This window comes from Suncus etruscus, chromosome 1 (assembly GCF_024139225.1).
Source record: "Suncus etruscus isolate mSunEtr1 chromosome 1, mSunEtr1.pri.cur, whole genome shotgun sequence".
Taxonomy (NCBI): Eukaryota; Metazoa; Chordata; class Mammalia; order Eulipotyphla; family Soricidae; genus Suncus; species Suncus etruscus.
The window spans coordinates 170,763,530-170,784,295 of NC_064848.1; the positions used below are offsets into that span (position 1 = coordinate 170,763,530).

The 20,766-nt window shown below is 38.6% G+C and overlaps 1 protein-coding gene across 1 annotated transcript in view; it reads left to right on the forward strand.

Annotated features, from left to right (window-relative positions):
• The window catches only part of ACACA (acetyl-CoA carboxylase alpha), a 276,321-nt gene that overhangs the window by 59,010 nt on the left and 196,545 nt on the right, over positions 1-20,766 (forward strand). The window contains exons 5-13 of the mRNA XM_049772768.1: positions 1,921-2,002; positions 2,559-2,657; positions 4,840-4,946; positions 8,782-8,892; positions 10,227-10,436; positions 13,336-13,506; positions 14,441-14,602; positions 15,358-15,521; positions 17,767-17,917. Of these exons, the coding sequence (XP_049628725.1) occupies positions 1,921-2,002; positions 2,559-2,657; positions 4,840-4,946; positions 8,782-8,892; positions 10,227-10,436; positions 13,336-13,506; positions 14,441-14,602; positions 15,358-15,521; positions 17,767-17,917 (1,257 nt within the window). The remainder of the gene's footprint in view (positions 1-1,920; positions 2,003-2,558; positions 2,658-4,839; positions 4,947-8,781; positions 8,893-10,226; positions 10,437-13,335; positions 13,507-14,440; positions 14,603-15,357; positions 15,522-17,766; positions 17,918-20,766) is intronic.

The window sequence follows — 20,766 nt, forward strand, 5'->3', positions numbered from 1 at the left end:
AAAGCTGCAGATTTAGGAAGCTAACTGTAGGTTTTCTTCTTCAGGGGTTTTTGCCATAATGATTGTTAATTTATTTATTATTTATTTGATTTTGGAGCCATGCCTAGCAATACCTAGAAATAAGCTCAGAGCTTATTTCTGGCTCTACTCTGAGGGATTACTACTATAGGCTTTGGGTAGTATATGGAGTGCTAAGGATTGAATCTGGGTCATCTATGTGCATTGCAAGTGCTTGCTGTACTATCCTCTCTAGCCCCCACTAAGTGTTTTTTCATAAAAATGTTTTCCAAGAATGGGGTTGGAGAGATGGGGTACAGAAGGTAGGGTGCTTGCCTTGCTTACAGGTCAATCAGGGTTTGATCCTCAACATCACATATCCCTTAGCATTGTCAGGAGTAGTCCTGAGTTCAGAGCCATGAGTAGGTCTGAAACATTTTTGAGTGTGTGTGTGTGTGTCCCCCCTCCCCCGAAAGTTTTTCAAGAATCAAGCACAAAAACAGAATTAAATACTGACCTACGTGGAGGAGATACTTAACCCTGAAATATTGCCAGTGAAGAGCAGAAAAGTAGTGTACAGTCTGGGGCTAAAGCAATACTAAAGTGGGTAGGGCATTTAACTTGCATGCAGTGGACTCAGGTTTGATTCCCAGCATCTCATATGGTCCCTTGAGCCCAGCAAATGTGATCCTAAGGGCAGAGCTAGGAATCAACCCCTTGAGCACTGCTGGATATTGCCCAATTCATGCCCTCCCCAAATAATAAAGTAGTGCACTGTATTGCTTTTTGATTCTGTTTTGGGGCTATACCCAGTGGTGCTTAGGACTTACTCCTGGGTTTGAGCTCAAGGATTATTTCTGGAGGGCTCCAGGGACCGTATGTGGTATAGCGATTAAATTTAAGTTGGCTATGTGCAAGGCAAGTGCCTTACCTGCTATACTCTTGCCCTGGCCCAACGTGTCGATTTTTTTTAAAGAATAAATTATTGTTTATATTTGCTCAGTATTATTGTATCTCAGTACTCTGGAGTTGCTCCTGGTCATGCTTAAGGGACTAGGTTATTTCAGGAATAACCTGGATCTGTTATATACAAAGCTCACACTTTTGAAGTTTGCACCATTTTCTTGGCTCATAAAGTATATATTTTTTTGTTTTTGTATTTGTGAGCCATATCAGCAGTGCTTGGGACTTAGTTGACCATGCTATGATAGGAATCTAACCCAGGATCTCATACATGGAAGTACTCTACTACCAAGTCACATTTCTTTTTCTTTTTTTTTCTTTTGGGTCACACCCGGCAGTGCTCAGGGGTTCCTCTTGGTTTTATGCTCAGAAATCGCTTGTGGCAGGCTCGGGGGACCATATGGGATGCTGGGATTTGAACCACTGACCTTCTGCATTGCAAGGCAAACACTTTACCTCCATGCTATCTCTCCAGCCCCCTAAGTCACATTTCTTTTTTTTTTTTTTTTTTGTTTTTTGGGCCACACCCAGCGGTGCTCAGGGGTTACTCCTGGCTGTCTGCTCAGAAATAGCTCCTGGCAGGCACGGGGGACCATATGGGACACCGGGATTCGAACCAACCACCTTTGGTCCTGGATCGGCTGCTTGCAAGGCAAACGCCACTGTGCTATCTCTCCGGGCCCTAAGTCACATTTCTTTTTTTTTTTTTTTTTTGGTTTTCTTTTGGTTTTTGGGCCACACCCATTTGACGCTCAGGGATTACTCCTGGCTATGCGCTCAAAAATCGCCCCTGGCTTGGGGGGACCATATGGGACATCGGGGGATCGAACCGCGGTCCGTCCTACGCTAGCGCTTGCAAGGCAGACACCTTACCTTTAGCGCCACCTTCCCGGCCCCCCTAAGTCACATTTCTGACCCTCAAACTATAAATTGCAAAAATGAATCATTGTTTCTCTATAGGCAGTGTGGGCTGGCTGGGGTCATGCTTCAGAGAATCCCAAGCTTCCAGAACTTCTTTTGAAAAATGGTTTCGCCTTCATGGGTAAGCTTTTCTGATGTACTTGTTCCTGCCTTTTTTTTTTTTTTTTTTTTCTCCTCCCTTTCCCTTTTTCTTATCCCTCTTCCCTCTTCCTCTCCCCTTCTTTTTGGGTCATAGCAAGTGATGTAAGGGGTTTCCTGGCTCTGCACTTGCAAGACAACCACCCTACCTTCTGTACTATCTCTCTATCTCTTCTTTCCGTCCTTTGACTACCCTTCCCTTCTTTTTTTATTTCTTGTCCTTCTTTTTCTTCTTTTCTTCTCCCCAAAGATGTTTTAGATTAAATTATATAAACTAAAAAAAAAAAAAAAACCCACCAACTTTGTTATTTTTTAATTTGGTTTATGAAGATGATAAAATCAGAGCTAGATTGGTGTAAAAGTCTTACTATATTAAAATATATAAAGGATACAGAAATATGTATAAAATGGTAGTTCTCATAATCAGGTTTATGATTGCCATGATAAAAGAGAATCGAGACAAAATCCATTATGTAGAAATCAAAATATATGCAACGGAAGTGAGATCAAATGTTTGCTTTTTACTTCTTTTATTTTAGGTCCTCCTAGCCAGGCCATGTGGGCTTTGGGGGATAAGATTGCTTCTTCCATAGTGGCTCAAACTGCAGGTATTCCAACTCTTCCCTGGAGTGGCAGTGGTAAGAAATTATTTCATATTTATATCTTAAAGTGTAAGAGAGCTCAGTAGTAGGGGTTTTGGGAACATGGTGTGGGCTTAATTTTATTTAAAATATATTGAAATTCTAGAACAAGAGTCCAAGTTAATTAATGGCTTGGCTTAACAAACCTATATAACTTTATCAGGTTTTAGAATTATACTTTGGGGGCTACACCCAGTGCCACTCAAGAGTTATTACTGGTGCTGTATTCAGAAATTACTCCTGGCAGACTCAGTGGAACTGTGGGATGTGGGATGCTGAAGATCTAATCTGGTTTGGGCTCTTCTTGCATGGCCTACCCACTATGCTATTGCTCCAGTCACAGGAATATAATTTTTTTTTTTTTTTACCAGATCATAGATCCTAAACAGTGATTAAGGTGATCTTGGAACTTGATTTGGAGATACTCTGAGAATGTCTTGTTCTTGTAGATTCAGATCTATGTTCTAGCATTTTCCTCAGACTTCCTATGTGGAATTTGACTTTTGAACCTGCCTTTGTGGTGACTTGGATTACTAAGAAAAACCTTAAATTCACATACTCAAATATTTGCCTACCAGTGTTTTCTTGCTAACAGATAATTGTCTATTAATGATTTGCTTTGCATGTTTAATACTAGTCAACCTCTCCTTTTCTCTTTAGAAAATGAGTTTGGTTGTCAACCTTTTTTCTAGTATGCAGAAGGATAATTTTTTCCCTAAAAATTATATGTTTGTATTAGGAGAGTCATACCTGGTGGTTTTGGGAACTCCTTCCATCTCAGTGCTTGAGAGTCTTTTCCAACAGTGCTCATGGGATCATGAGATGCTGGAGGTTAATTAAGCTCAGACCTCTCACATGCATAACATATGTTCAGCTCCTTAAGGCATCTCTCCAGTCCTAAAAATGATATATAGTTGAGGAATTCTTTGACAAGTGCCAGCTGAATTAGTAAGAGCTGATTGAAGCAGTATCCATAGTACAGTGAGTAGGGCATTTTCCTTGTATGCACTCAACATGGGTTTTATCCCTGTTATCCCCCAAGCCCTCCAGAAATGATTTCTGAGTTCAGAGCTAGGAGTAACCCCTGAGAACGGCCAAGTATGGCCAAACCCCCCTTTCCCAATAGCTGATAACAATATGAATTTTCTTTTTATAATTACTTAAGCACAGGGAACAGATATACACTAAACCCCCTTCCAGATGGAGACACCATTGTCTTGTTCCTGAACAGATTTGAGTTCTTGTTACTCTGGTTCTCTAGGGGGATTGCAATATCCTCTTCAGAGTTGCTGGGTCAAATAGTTTAAAAGAACAGATTGAATTTGTTCTTTTTTGAATGGAAAAGCTATAGCATTCCTTTGTGGCTGAGTACAGGGACATTCAAAGAACATGGAATCATGACTCTGCTGAGGCCAATAAAACTACCATTTCCATTTCCAAGGACTCATAAAGCTTGAATTATTTCTCAGACCTCTGCCCTAGAGCAAGCTTGAGCACACAAATTGAAGGTATTTTGCCTGAAGATTTTATGTGAAAAGTCTAAAAGATGCTTGTTTTTGTGGGAGGAAACTCTTGTATGTCCTTACAGTTTTACAAATTTTTCTCTGTGAATTCTCCTGACGTGTGTGTGTGTGTGTGTGTGTGTGTGTGTGTGTGTGTAAGAAAACAAGTTGCCTAATCAACCACAGACTAATTAGGGTTTTCTGGCATCTTTCCTCCCTTTTCTTATCTACACTAAATTTTGTACAGATAGGAGAATATTTTTAAAAAGGTGTAACAGAGGGACCGGCGAGGTGGTGCTAGAGGTAAGGCGTCTGCCTTGCAAGCGCTAGCTAAGGAAGGACCGTGGTTCGAACCCCCTGCATTCCATATGGTCCCCCAAGCCAGGGGCAATTTCTGAATGCTTAGCCAGGAGTAACCCCTGAGCATCAAACGGGTGTGGCCCGAAGAAACAAAAACAAACAAACAAACAAAAGGTGTAACAGAAAAGTGACAAGAAAGATAAAACTCCTGTAGCTTATTTAAAAAAATTTTGTTTTTGTATTACTCCCAGTTGTACCTTAGGGCTTACTCTTGCTCTGTGCTCAGGTATTGGCAGTGTTTAGGGGATTGAACTCTGAGCATGTGCAAGAGAAGCATACAACCCACTCTTCTATCTAATAACTGTTGTTTATTTCAGGTCTTCGTGTGGACTGGCAGGAAAATGACTTTTCAAAACGCATCTTAAGTGTTCCCCAAGAACTTTATGAAAAAGGTTATGTAAAGGATGTGGATGATGGAATGAAGGTAGGTCACCACCACCTCTATCTAGGAAGTGATGCCTTTCTACTGGTCAATTCTTATAATGTCATTAGAGGTATTTGTATATATTAAGGAAATCACCTTTATTTATTTTTGGTTTGGTGACATACCTGGCTGTGTTTAGGGGCTGCTCCTGGCTCTGTGCTTAGGAGTTACTCCTGGCGATACTCAGGAGATCACATACAGTCTTGGCAAGTTCATTACCTCCTATGCTACTCTGGGTGCTCAGGGAAGTATGTCATGCTGAGGATCTAGTCCTATCCTCCTGATGCAAAGTTTGTGTTTGAGGTCTCAGAACTATCTCCCATTTTTTTTCTTATTTATTTATTTGTTTGTTTTGGTTTTTGGGTCACACCCGGCAGTGCTCAGGAGTTATTCCTGGCTCAAAAATTGCCCCTGGCAGGCACAGGGGACCATATGGGATGCTGGGATTCGAACCACCATCCTTCTGCATGAAGGGCAAATGCCTTACCTTCATGCTATCTCTCCGGCCCCATTTTTTTTTTTTTTTTTTTTGGTTTTTGAAAAGATACAATTTTGATTTTATATTTTATATTAAGATCTTTACTTAAGCACCATGATTACAAGCATGATTGTACTTGGGGAAAAGTTAATGTTTCTGTTTGAATTGCCAATGTTGTTTTTCTGTTATAATTTGCAAAAGAGTAGACATTCTTTTTAAAGAACAAGCTACAATGCTTATTAGTTAAAATTTCTTTTTTTTGAATTTTTTGATTTTTTATTTTTGAGTCACATCTGGCTCAGGAGTTACACCTGGTTCTACATTCGGAAGTAGCTCCTGGCAGGCTCGGGGGACCATATGGGATGCCCAAATTCAAACCGGGGTCCGTCTTGTGTTGGCCATGTGCAAGGCAGACCCCTTACTGCTGTGCTATTGCTCCAGCCCACGCTAACATTTCTTATTTCAGGCTGGAGAGAGTGAGCAGGGCGTGTGTCTCGCAAGTGGTCAGTCAAAGTTTGATCCCCCTGTACTACATATGGGCCTTCAACCCCATCAGCAGTGATACTTGTGTACCAATGGATATGGACCCAAAGCAAACAAAAAAAATAATTTTTCTCCTCAGAATAATTATAAATACAAGATTTTCTGGTAGAAAAGTTGGTAAGCTAGGAAAGACATGATGCTAACTAAAACCACCTATAAAATTTGCCTTCCAGAGATAAATTCTATTTATGTGATCATATTTTTTTCAGTCTTTTACTTTTGTATTTATAGTAACTTTAATCATTAGAAACCTTAATTATAATTTTAAGATATCTATAAAATTAGACTTTTACTACTAATATTGCCCAGCAGTCTTATTATTTTCTGCTTTTATATAAGTATTTTCTTCAACACTAAAATTATTCTATTATAAAGGAAAAATTTTCCCTGAGTTCCCTGACTGCCCTGATCACCTACCCCCCCTTCACAATTGTGGGAACTTGTAGACCCAGTTACAGTTTAACTTCCTTTCTGTTCTGACATGGTTCTGACCTGGTCATGTTAACCCTGTAAGCTTGTACCTAAACCTTGCAAAAATGTGATTGAGCAAATGCCAGATACATCCTAAAGCAAATCAATCTACTATAACTTTCTATTGTTTGAAATGCTATATACAGCTTGTAAGTTCATGGCTCGGGGCTGGCTTATGCTGGACTCTAGCACAGCCCCTGCATATGCTTGAAAATAAACCCCCTGCTTTTGCATGAGACAGTGGTCTTGGTGTCTTTGAACGGTGCATCGTTCTGAACTTAACACTATATATATATATATATATATATATATATATATATATATATATATATATATATATATATATATTTAAAATTTTAAAAAATTCATTGAATCACTGAGAAATAGAAAATTACAGTTAATACTGAATGAGCTTCATGAACAGTAAAACAGTATTTAAGCAGTCAATACAGTATTTGAAGCACACATCCTTTCAGTATCCACTTCCCTCCACCAGTGTCCCCAGGTTCCCTTTGATCCATAGCCTGCCTCTGTGGCAGATAGTTTCTATCTTTTTTTAGGCACTGTGATTTGCAATACTGTTAGTAAAAAGGTATGCATATCATTTTACCTCCTTTTAGCCCCTAGTTCTATCCAGAAGGATCACTCCCACTGTCGTTGTTATAGTGGTCCCTTCTCTGACGTATACCACCCTTCCCCCATTGTGGCAAGCACACTAGTAAGGAACAGTCTTCCTGGACTTCATTTCTATTATCTTTGGGTATTATTCTCCTATTGTTTCTTTTTTATCTCGCAAATGAATGATGATTCTCTGTCCCTTTCCCTCTGACATTTCACTCAGTATGAAACGGTCAATGTCCATCAGCACATCTCATGACTTCATATTTTTCTAAAAGCTACATAATAGTTCATTGTGAAGATGTACCATAGTTTCTTTATCTGCTCATCTGTTCTCAGGTACTTGGGTTGTTTCAAGATTTTAGGTATTATGAATAGTGTAGCAATGAACCTAGGAGTGAAGATGCCTTTTCTACATTGAGTTTTGGTGCAATTAGAGTATATTCTTTATATATGTATACTTTTTCAATGTATTCAATTAATCAATGCTTAAATGCTTAATTTATTTTTATTTTAGTGATGTAAAATAGTTTTCTTTAGGAGTTATGAGAGAGGAAAGATACAGGGAACTCCATAAATTAAATGATTGGAGTTAGTTGTACTGCCTCAGGATGTGGACAATCTACTCAGTTTTTATTTTTATTTTTCTATTTTATTATTTTTTTTGAGGAGGGCATACCTGGCCATGCTCAGAGTTTATTCTTTGCTCTGTGTTCAAGGATTACTCCTGGCAGTGCTCAGGGAGGATCATATGAAGAGCCAGGAATTGAATCTGGGTTTGTCTTGTGCAAGGCAAATGCCATACTTCTGTATTATCATCCCAGCCCTCTTACTCAATTCTTTGTTGTTGTTTTTTGTTTTTGTTTTTGTTTGTTTGTTTGTTTTTAGTCACATCCAGCAGTCCTCAGGGGTTACTCCTGGCTCTGTGCTCAGCAATTGCTTCTGGCAGGCTCAGGGGACCACATGGGATGCTAGGAATCGAACCTGGGTCTGTCCTGAGTTGGCTGTGTGCAAGGCATACACTTGCTAATGCTCCAGCTCTCCCTTATGCACAGCCACTGTAATTTTTGGTTTGGGGCCACACCCATTTTTGCTCACGAGTTACTCCTGGCTCTGCACTCAGGAATCACTCCAGGCATTGCTTTGGGGCTGTATGGGATGTTAGGGATTGAACTTGGGTCAGCTTCATGCATGTACAATATACCTGCTGTACAATCTCTCTGGCACTTGTATTTTTACTTTATATAGAAATCTTAGTAAAACATTTCTAGACAGAAGAGAGTTCTGATTTGTTGAGTTGGATATTTTGTGAGAATTCATATTGAATTTATCAATTTATTTTAATTTAATTATTTTATTTAATTTAAGTTTTAAAATAAAATGATGGGCAAAAAGTAATATCTGCATACTAGAAGAAATTTCAGTAATAGACATGTGGTCAAATGAATTTATACATCATCATATATGAACATAGCTTTTATTATGCTGAGGATTGAATGCAATCCTCATATATCTAATGTTTTGCTCTACCACTGAACCACATCCTTGACCCTCTGGTCAAATGGCAATTTACTTGTTTCAGCCTAATATTACACATAGTGTTCTTTATTTTTTTTTAACCATAATCTTATATCTATAGACCTACCAAGTGATAACATTCTTAAAGGAGAAAAATCCTAGTTTCTCCTTCCCTACCAATACCTTTTTTCCCCTTTCTTTTTAAAGGCAGCAGAGGAAGTTGGATATCCAGTAATGATCAAGGCCTCTGAAGGAGGAGGAGGAAAGGGAATTAGAAAAGTGAATAATGCAGATGACTTCCCTAACCTCTTCAGACAGGTAGAGTATACATTGATTTTATCTATGTGAATTAGCATATATATCAAAGGTAGAATATTTAACTTACTGTTCTGTCAATTAACTATTCATAAAATACTGTTCTAAACATGTACATTTTTAATTTTGTCTGTAAGTAAGAGATTTTTCTCTAGCCCTCCTGCCAACATTAGAGTGAAAATGTTGATGATGCATCTGTAGTTCAGACAGAATTCTCTCAGACAAAAGTATTTAGTTTCCTGACCGCTGGTGTGTATTTTTGTAGGACTTCATAGTAAAACAAAACAATAATGTTATGGTAAGGCCATTCTAAAAATTTGTGCTTCTCTCCAGCTGCGATGATAAAGTATATGATGCGTCCTTTTTTTTCTTTTGTTTTTGAGTCACATCTGGCAGCGTTCAGGGTTACTCCTTGCTCTGCACTCAGAAATCGCTCCACCATATGGAATGCTTGGTTCGAACACCGTCCTTTTGCATGCAAGGCAAATGCCCTACCTCCCTGCTATCTTTCCGGCCCCTGATTTCCTTTTTTTTTTAAGTAGAAAAACATATCACTTTAAATCTTAGGATCAATAAATTTAACTCTTGATAATAAGTTTTATGTTATAGGAGTATTGCTAATGTTAGGAAAGTAACATTATAAATATAAATATAAATATAAAAGTATAAATATTCATCACAGAAAGATAATATATAACCCCTAAAATTATTTTTGTTCATATTGCAAAGGCAGTATCAAGTAATTAAAAATAAATGGCTAAAAAACAAGAACAATAAGTCAGTACAAACAAACTTATAGAAGGTTTAAGTGGGTCTTTCAGACAAGGACTTTAAAAATACGTAATTAATGGGGCTGGAGAGATAGCATGGAGGTAAGGCATTTGCCTTGCATGCAGAAGGACAGTAGTTTGAATCCCGACATTCCATATGGTCCCTCGACCCTGTCAGGAGTGATTTCTGAGCATAGAGCCAGGAGTAACCGTGAACGCTGCTGGGTGTGACCCCAAAACAAAACAAACAAAATTCAGGTGTTCTTTTAGTTGCTGCCTTTATCTTTTTGTAATAAATCTCAGATTACCATGTGGAGAGCCCACCTATACTTCTTTAGAAAGAGAAACAGAAGGTTTCTCTCCTGGGTCTGCACTCAGGAATCAGTCCTGGCAGGGAACCATGTGGGATGCAGGGAACTGAACCCAGGTCAGTCGTGTGCAAATGTTCTACCAGCTATACTTTCACTGTAGTCTTTGACTCTTAATTCTCAATAATTCCCTTTTGGAATTGAAGCATCTCATCAGGAAGGGAAAAATACCACTAAATTTGTTCATTTTCGATTATAGGTTCAAGCAGAAGTCCCTGGATCACCTATATTTGTAATGAGATTAGCCAAACAATCTCGTCATCTAGAAGTTCAGATCTTAGCAGATCAGTATGGCAATGCCATATCTTTGTTTGGTCGTGATTGCTCAGTACAGCGGAGGCATCAGAAGATTATTGAAGAGGCACCTGCTGCTATTGCTACTCCAGCAGTATTTGAACATATGGAACAGGTATATATATATTGGGAAAAAAAACTTAAAATTTTTTTTGGTTTCTTTTTTTTTTTTTTTGCCAACTGAAGCAAATTGAACTTTATTTTGGATTAGTATTTGCTAAAGCATGTTCATAGAACATTAGACAACAGATGTGACTAGAGCTTGGGGAGAAAGTGAGGGGGGGAGAGAGAGAAGAGAGAGAGAGAGAGTTTTTTGGTTTCTTACATAGAAATACTGCTAATTTAATTCATAAATCGGTAAGAATAGCCAAATTTTAAGAAATAATTCTGGTGGATTTCTTTTTTCTTTTCTTTTCTTTCTTTTTTTTTTCCCCTTTGGGCCACACCTGTTTGATGCTCAGAGGTTACTCCTGGCTAAGCGCTCAGAAATTGCCCCTGGCTTGGGGGGACCATATGGGACGCCGAGGGATCAAACCGAGGTCCTCCCTTGGCTAGCACTTGCAAGGCAGACACCTTACCTCTAGTGCCACCTCGCCGGCCCCTGATTTTTATTTTTCAATTCTGACTTATTTTTGCCACATCTGGCAGGGTTTGGGAACTGTATGATATGCCAGGAATTGAACCTGTGTCAGCTACATTCAAGTCAAATAAATTCCCCACCCACTGCATTATCTCTCTGGCCCCCAAAATGATTCTAGATAATTGATTAAAATTATATTATTTCCTTTGAGGAAAAAATAATTTTACTATGGTGTTTGCCTGGCATTTGGCCCAACCTGGTTTATTCCTTGGCCTTGCATATTGTTCTCTGAGCACTGCTAGAAGTAAACCTTGACTTCAAAGTAAAAAGTAAGCCTGGAGCACATCCAGATATGGTCCAAACACCTTACAACAATAAAGAATGAACTCCCCTCACATACACATACATATACAAATATTACAGTAAAACCAAAAAAGGTTTATAGTAAAGAACCCTTCAAAATAAAAATTCAGTGGTGTAAATAGGTATAAGTTGTATTTTCCTTTTAAGTCATAGTTTAGAGATGAGCTTGTACTGGAAACTAGGTTTATTTCTATATCATTTTCTTGGTTGGTATTTGCAACCATAGCTCACAGACCAAGTCCAATCTAACATCTGTTTTTAGAATAAAATTTTACTCAATATAGCCAAACCTATTCTTTAAAAATATGTAATCCCAGGGCTGGAGGATAGCATGGAGGTAGGGTGTTTGCCTCGCATGTAGAAGAACGGTGGTTCGAATCTGGACATCCCATATGGTCCTCCGGGCCTGCCAGGAGCGATTTCTAGGCACAGAGCCAGGAGTAACCCTGAGCACTGCTGGGTGTGACCCCCCAAAAAAAAGTGTAATCTGGGGCTGGAGTGATAGCACAGATTTAGGGCATTTGCCTTGCATGCAGATAACCCTAGACGGATCCTGTTCTATTCCCAACATCCCATGTGGTCTCCCAAGCCTGCCAGGAGTGATTTTTGAGTGTCAAGCCAGGAGTAACCCATGAGCACCGCCAGGTGTGACCCAAAAACCAAAAAAAAAAAAAGTAATCTATGACTGCTTTACCCTTGCAATATCCTGGCATATTGAGTAATTATGACAAAGGTCAGTATCATAGATCAGTGTCTTTGAATAATTTTGGACTGTATATGACCCAGAAAAGATGAAATAATTACTATTTGGCCTTTTTATATTGTATTTTGTCAAACCTTTTACTGGGGTGCGGTGGGTTTCTGATTAAAGTTTTCTAATAAAATTATGAAGTACATTGTACTTTGTAGGAGAGAGAAAAGAGATGAAGGACAAGGGACAAGTATATAAAAATATTTATGGAGCCGGACATTCAGTAAAGGGCTTACGTACATGCCTTACACATGTGACTGACCCTATTTCATTCTCAATGCTACATGATGGTCCCCTGAGTACCTCTGGGAACATAGCCCAAACTTCACCTGTACCCAAAAATAAATATAATCTAGAATTTTTACATGCAACTTCTCACATTCACTTAATAAATTTCACACACTTCAAGCAGCAAGGGTTATTAGTAATTGTAGTTACTAACTGGATGGCCATTTATGCAGCTATTATGATTTTGCACCCTACATGAATTCGATAATTTATGATAATTTGATAAGGGCATTAGCTATCTAAAAAAGACAGTCCAGGTAAAGAAGTTTATTATGCTTTATATTTTGGAGTCAGACCCAGCAGTGCTCAAGGTTTACTCCTGTCTCTGTTGTCAGAGATCACTGCACATTGTGTTCAGGGGACTGTATACAGATTTAGGAATAAAACCAGGATTGGCCATATACAAGTGCCTTAACTCCTTGTACTATCTCTCCTGGCCCCAAACTTAATTATTTCTTCCCTCCATGTAATCAGAGGTGTGCTGTTCATAACTACTAGTACAGACTTACTCCATTTGCCCATTTTGAGATTTAGGCTCTTTTTAAAATAATCTTAGTGTGTTCTTGATTTGCATGTTTGAAACTGGCTTGTTTCTTCATGACCACGTTTCTCCTGTTCATAGGGGAAAACCCAGACAAACTTATTTTAAAACATGATTCAGGGAGTATACAAGATACTCCCTGGTGCTGATAAAAGGTGGTTAAACTTAATCATTAGCTTTATTAGAGAGTGGAAATCCTAATTTTATATCAGGGAAGAATATTAGAAGCTAGAGAACAACACTGAGTCTCTCACAGTGGGTTTGTTTTATCATATATTTAGGAGGTTGCCTTGATGCCATATGAAAATGGCTCTTTCCCACCACTTTGAATTGCTTGCTATCCAAGAATCTTGTACAATAATCAAAAAGTGCAATTTTTGTTCTCACTTGACTGAAAGCATTTGTGGCCTTTGCTATCTGAGTCAGTATCTCTAGATAAGCCATCAACAGTACAAGGTGAGATACTTAAGTTTTGTTCTTTTTCTTTTGAGTGTGCGGTGAAACTGGCCAAGATGGTTGGTTATGTGAGTGCTGGAACTGTTGAATACCTCTACAGCCAAGATGGCAGCTTCTACTTTCTGGAATTGAATCCCCGGCTACAGGTGGAGCACCCTTGTACAGAGATGGTGGCTGATGTCAATCTCCCTGCAGCACAACTCCAGGTGAGTCACCTTATCCTTGACTCAAAGAGTTGCTTGAAGAAGTCTGGAATGTCAGAGAACTGGATAAACTGGATTGACCTGGGTCTGATAAGAGAAATTACCTTCTATCTGAGTCTCAACTAATGTTCTCCTTATGCTTGTGTGGGTTATGATATGTGGGTTAGTTCTCCTTATGCTACTTAAATGTAGGACTAGTATTTTATGTTTAAGCAGATACATCTAATTATTAACTATGATCATTTTGAAAAACAAAACAAAACCAAAAAACACATGAACTTAATTTGTTTATCATAAACTTTACAGCATTGGAAGTGAGATCCTAGGTTGGATGAAGCACCAGTGCCTCAAAACAGCAACAAGCTTTATAATTTTATAATCCTATTCCTTTTACCAGTCAGTATTGAAACAGTTGCACAGTCAGAGTGGTGGACAAGATTTTTGGCAGGACTGTGGTATCACATTCATGTTTAGTGCAAATATTTTCTCCATTTATCCTAATGATTCAATTTTATTTTATTTGTTTCTAACATATTCCTGGGCTCTAATTAGAGTAATTTGATTTATATACTTCTGATTGTCATTTGTGGGAGCAGAGTAGATAATTATGGACAATTAGGCTTTTCTGCTATCTGAACTTCTGGGTATTCACTGACATTTAATTTTCTTGAATTTTCTTTCTGATTCCTTAATAGAGAAGTGGCAGTGGAAGAAGAACTCATGAGTTATTACATTAGGACACTTCAGAATGGGAAGTACCTAGTAACTATCTATAGTGACATATTCTTTTCAAGTAACTTAGAGTTACTCTCTGAATAACTATAGGCTATTAACTATAAAATATTTTAGGTGGTGGCTAATATAACGAAATATTTTAAGGTAGCCTTCACATTTTAAAGAAAGTAACTGGAAAATGATATATTTTACTCCCTTTCAGATTGCCATGGGGATCCCTCTGTACAGAATCAAGGATATCCGTATGATGTATGGAGTATCTCCTTGGGCCGATGCACCCATTGATTTTGAAAATTCTGCTCATGTTCCTTGCCCAAGGGGCCATGTTATTGCTGCTCGGATCACTAGTGAAAATCCAGATGAGGTAACCCTATGACTTAAAATACTTACTCTTTGGGCCAGAGCAACAGTGTAGCAGGTAGTCTTACACGTAATCAACTTAGATTTTATGCTTGGCATCCCATATGGTCTTCTAAGTACTGCCCCATGTGATTCCTGATTGGATAGCCAAAATTAATCTCTAAGCATCGCAGGGTGTGCCCCCAAAACAAAAGCCAAACAAAAGAATTATTCTTTTGTTTCCTTTGTAAACTTTTAATAATCTGTGGTTGTTGTGCTGGCACTGGCAGGGAAGATGACAGATGACTCAAAGGGCTGGAGCATATGTATATTGTATGTGGGAGCACTCGTCTTTGCTCAATTCCCAGCACTCTCCTTTGTTCTCCTTGGAGTAGATCCAAGAGGAAAGGAGACTATAAAAAGATGGTATTTCTGAGTGCATTCTGAAGTATCTCGTGATTTCCTCTGGAGATGTAAATTTACAAAAATTTCGGTACAAGCAGTCCAGCAACTGATATTTGCCACTGACAATTTAACTGTTCTTTGGTTACTATCTAGTTCAGAGTGTTCTGTAGTACTGGATTTTTGACGTAAGCCTTTTATTTATTTATTTATTTATTTTTTAGTGTGAATCATTTCTGCTTTTGTATATATTTAGGTGTGAATCATTTCTGCTTTTGTGTGTCTTTAATGCAAAGTCTAAACTCTAAACAATGAACTTCTGAATGTTTTCTTCCTTAAAAAACACACAATTGCCTTCCATTCTTTCTATTCTAACAGGGCTTTAAGCCAAGCTCAGGAACAGTTCAAGAGCTGAATTTCCGCAGCAATAAGAATGTGTGGGGTTATTTCAGTGTTGCTGCTGCAGGGGGACTTCATGAATTTGCTGATTCCCAATTTGGGCACTGCTTTTCTTGGGGAGAAAACAGAGAGGAAGCAATTTCGTGAGTATAATAGTATTTGACTGCATTTTACATTTTGCTTTTATGGGCCACACTTATTGCTGCATAGGGGCTGCTCCCAGCATGGTGCTTTTGGTAGCTCCTCACATTCTTTGGAACCATGTGGTGCCAGGGTTCTTTGGACCTCTAAAATGCAAAGCATGTGCACAATCTCTTAGAGAAATCTCCTTGTCCTTTGTCACTTTTTAAAATAAAAAAAATTTTTTTTTTTCAGTTCATACCTGGCAGTGCTTAGGGCTACTCCCAGCTCTGTGCTCAGGTGACTATGCAGAGCCAGATATCAAAGGGATGGGGACAGAGGATGGGGTCTGTCATGTGCAAGGCAAGCACTTTATCCCCTATGGCCTATACTATCTCTTTGGTCACTAATTGCATTTTAAAATATAAATTTATTACATACTATTGAACATTTTTCACAGGGTGTGAACTATAGCCTGATTAGGGGCTCCTATATGGAGTGATAGTTCAGTGGTTAGGTCGTTTGTCTTACATGCAGCCAACCCAGGTTTAATTCCTGGCATCCCATATAGTTTCCTGGGCATAGAATCATGAGTTATCCCTGATCACTGCTGGGGATGGCCCCATAACCAAAAGTAAAAGCAAAAGCCAAACCAAAGAATAAAGCCCCAACAACCCTCAATTAAAAATAGGGTCTCTATATTAGCCAGAGAGATAGTGCAGTAGGTAAAGTACTGGCCTTGAACATGTTAGACCACAGTCAATCTCTGGCACTGCATATGGTATATTCTGAGCACCTCTAGGAGTTATCTTTGAGCATAGAATCAGGAATAAACACTGAACACCACCAGGTGTGGTCTAAAAATAAATACAAATTAAAAATTTCCCCTCAAAACTGGGTCTCTATATTATTAAGTTGCTTTTTTGTTAGCATACCAAAAGTTCGTTCTTTAATTTAGAGCTTATTTTTATTAGCTTCTTCAGCTTGCTGTCATATTTATCTTGTTGTCTTCAGAATAGATCCATCTGGGGCTGGAGCAAAAGCACAGTGGTAGAGTGTTTGCCTTACATGTGGCTGAGCCAGGACGGACCTGGGTTTGATCCTCGGTGTACCGTACAGTCCCCCAAGCCAGGGAGTGATTTCTGAGTGCGTCGCCAGGAGTAACCCCTGAGCATCACTGGGTGTGTCCCAAAAACCAAACAAAATAAAATAAAGAATAGATCCATCTCCATATTTCTATCATTTTTTATAGAACATAATCTAATAGCCACAAGGAAAGACAAGACTGTATATATGTAACTGCAGCTGCTCTCCCCTGAACATAGTAAACATTCTGTGAATGTTTGTTGAGTGAATGGATTTGCCACTATTTCCATTAATTCATACCTGCTGATTTAATCATCAAATTCCCTGAACACAATCTCTCGATATCTCCCATCTGCCCTTTGTTTTTGCTATTCCCTCTGCTCATTCATTTATTTAGGCACTCCATTTAACATGTATTTGCTGAATGAATATCGTACTCATTGTAGTAATGCATTTTGAGGATCAAAATGGGATCTCTGTCCCTTTGGGTCTCAAATTCCAATTAAATACAATGCAGTAAGTAGGCTTAGGTAGGGTGTTATAATCCAGGCCTCCTTAGTCTAGTGCAGAGGTTTCCAAACTAATTTGGCCTACTGACCTCTATTCTTGAACAACACTCAACACCCTCCTAGAAATTTTTCATAAGCAAACAAATGGAAAGTATTCCCCACTTTATTATTATTATTATTATTATTATTTTTTTTTTTTTTTGGAGGAGATTTTGAGTAACCCCTAGCAGTGCTTGGGAGCTACTGCTGGCTTAATGCTTAGGGGTTGTTTCCTGCAGGGGAGGTCCTGGATATTGAACTGGGGTTGGCTGCCTGCATGCCTTAACCCATGTACTATTTCTTTGACCTTCTATGTATTTACTTAAATAACTTTTAGAGAATGGAGAATTATCGTCTAATTCTAGTTAATCAGCAATAAAGAAATGAAATGTTGGAATCTAGTAAGTGAAAGCTAAAGTGATGTGTACTTTGTATATATATGATTTTCTGCTGCTCTTCTGGTAATGTTAGCCTCACTGAGTTCTTGCAACTTGATGAGAATGGATGATAAGAATGGATGAACTAGATGTCTTCTCTTCCTCCCAAATTTCCATAAAAATGGAGTTGATTCTTTGAAATGATTGTAAACACTAAAACATTTGTTGCTGAAACATCTATTTCATTCTTTTCTCAGAAACATGGTGGTGGCTTTGAAGGAACTATCTATTCGCGGTGACTTTCGAACTACAGTTGAATACCTGATCAAATTATTAGAGACGGAAAGCTTTCAGTTGAATAGAATTGATACCGGCTGGCTGGACAGACTGATAGCAGAAAAAGTACAGGTGTGTATTTCTCTGTTTGTAAAAACAATTTCTGAGATTGTCTTTTGGGGACATCCCTAGCAATATAAACTATCAGGTGCCTTAATCCCCCTGGACTGTCTCTCTCATTTGGGGTATTTATATACTTGTGGCATGATTAGGTCATCTCACTAGATAAATTTATTTGATTGTAATGTAATGTTTCTTGACCTACATGGAGAAATCTTGGAGTCTTCGAGATTCAATGTTAAACCTTCCTCTAATCAAAACAACTCAGTCATAATTTTAGTGTCTAAGAATTTTTGTGCCTGTTGTTATAGACTTATACTTTCTTTATATTCTAGTATTTCTGATTTCAGTTTGAAAAAATGTCATAGTGTGTCAGAGCCAAACTGCCGGAGATGGGCCCATGCAGCTGGTGTCCATGGGGCCTTGCTGGCAAGATTCTGACAAATAACAGCTTTATTTATTAGAGAAGCCCAGGGGCCTATGACAGACTCCTAGGCTAGGGATAGATAGCGAAGGAGAAATGGGTTTAGGACCATGGTAAGGTCAGATTGAGGATACAGCTGAAAGTAGATAAAGGTCTGTACAAATCAGGGAGAAAAGTCACCACCAGGGTAGAAAAAATTCAATCCACTTGATCCTTCAAATGTCTCTTCAAACTGCCAACCAGCTCTCCATTATCCGTCTTCCTTCTTCCCAGGAGTGGAGGGTGGGTGTGAATTTATAGGCTCAGCCAGCCAATCACAATTAGGGTCTTATTTAAAGAGCAGACTTCTTTTATGGCTGACTGGTGCTGGACTGTAGGACTAGAATAGTGGAATTAAAATACTTTTTCATCATTTGTTAAATTTGGTCACAGTCACAGATTCTCATATCTAATAAGTGCTAAGAAGATGAGTCACTATTAGTGGTTTTTTTTTTTTTTTTTTTGACCATACTCAACAGTGTTTAGGAACTACTATTGGTACACCACTCTATGGTTGCTTTTGGTAGTAGAGACTATGTTGTTCTAGGAATATAATCCAAATTTCTGAATGCAAAGCACTTACCTTTTGTTCCAGAAGAGTCAGGCTCTTTTGAATTAGCCAAGGTGGTTGTTGTGTTGTTATTATTATTATTTTATTTTATTTTTATTTTTATTTTGGGGGGGGTTTGGGTTACACCGGCAGCACTCAGGGGTTACTCCTGGCTCTGTGCTCAGAAATCGCTCCTGGCAGGCTCAGGGGACCATATGGGATGCCGAGATTCGAACCACTGTCCTGCATGCAAGGTAAACGCCTTACGTCCATGCTATTTGTCTGGCCCCAGCCAAGGTTATTTTGATTTTTGTTCTCAGGCTAACTCCCTTTTGTGCTTGAGGATTTCTCCCTATAGTACCTATAGGATCAGGGCTAGATTTCTGGTCAAAATAATTTAAGTTTATGTGTATTATACAAAGATTGAAATTTTAGTTACGCACCTATTTTCTTTGAGATTGTCTTTGTTTTTTGTTTTTTTTTTTTTTTTTTGGTTTTTGGGCCACACCCGGCAGTGCTCAGGGGATACTCCTGGCTGTCTGCTCAGAAACAGCTCCTGGCAGGCACGGGGGACCATATGGGACACCGGGATTCGAACCAACCACCTTTGGTCCTGGATCGGCTGCTTGCAAGGCAAACGCCGCTGTGCTATCTCTCCGGGCCCTTTCTTTGAGATTTTCAATGACAAAATTTTGTCATCTTTTTCCTTTAGTTTATATTTGACAAAAATTTGTCTTTGAGCTATTCTTTTTCCCTCCCCATTTCAGCACATTTATATTTTTCAATTATTTAATAAATTTATTTAAAAATTTTAAAATTTATTTATAATTTATAATTTATTAAATAATATATAATTAAATAATAGTATTAAATAATAATTTAAATATAATATAATTTATAATTATATTAAATTTATAGTTTAATTTATTAAAACTTTTTTTTATTTATCTGGAGCTGGAGAGATAGCACAGCAGTAGGGTGTTGCCTTGAATGAGGCTAACCTGGGAGGGACCCGATTTGATTCCCAGCATCCCATATGGTCCCCCCCGCCTGCCAGAGGCGATTTCTGAGTACAGAACCAGGAGTAACCCCTGAGCACTGCTGGGTGTGGCCCAACAACCAATCAGTCAATAAATAAATATCTCTCCATCCCCAATAATCACTTTATTCAAGCATCATGATTATAAAATGTTCATGATTTTCAGTCATATAATGTATACCATCCTTCACCAATGCACATTTCCCTCCACCAATGACCCCAATCCCCCTATCCTCAGCCTTTCTCTGGGCAGGCATTTTACATCCCTCTCTCTCTCCCTCCCCCCCCTCTCTCTTTCTCTCTCCCTCTTTCTCCCTTTCCTCCTCTCCTCTCTCCTTTTTCCTGCCCTCCCTCCCTCTTCCCCTTTTTGTTTCCTTTTTGACACTGTGGTTTGTTATTGTTAATGAAGGGGTACCGTGCATATAATTTTATTCCCTTTAAGCCCTCAGTTCTTGTCTAGAGTTCCAACTATCATTGTCATAGTGGATTCTTCTCTACCCTAACTGCACTCACTGTTCTTTGTGGCAGTGGTCCTCCTGGCTCTCATCTCTGTTGATAGGATATCTATCTCTATCTAAGATAGATAGATCTATCTATCTATAGATAGTATGATATCTAAGGTAGATATCATACTATTCTTAATTTTTTCTTATCTCCCACAAATGAATGAGATTATTCTATGTTTATCCCTCTCCCTCTGACTTATTTTATACTCAGCATAATATTCTCCATCAATATATATATATATATATTTTTTTTTTGTTGATTTTTTGGGGGGTCACACCCAGCAGTGCTCAGGGGTTACTTCT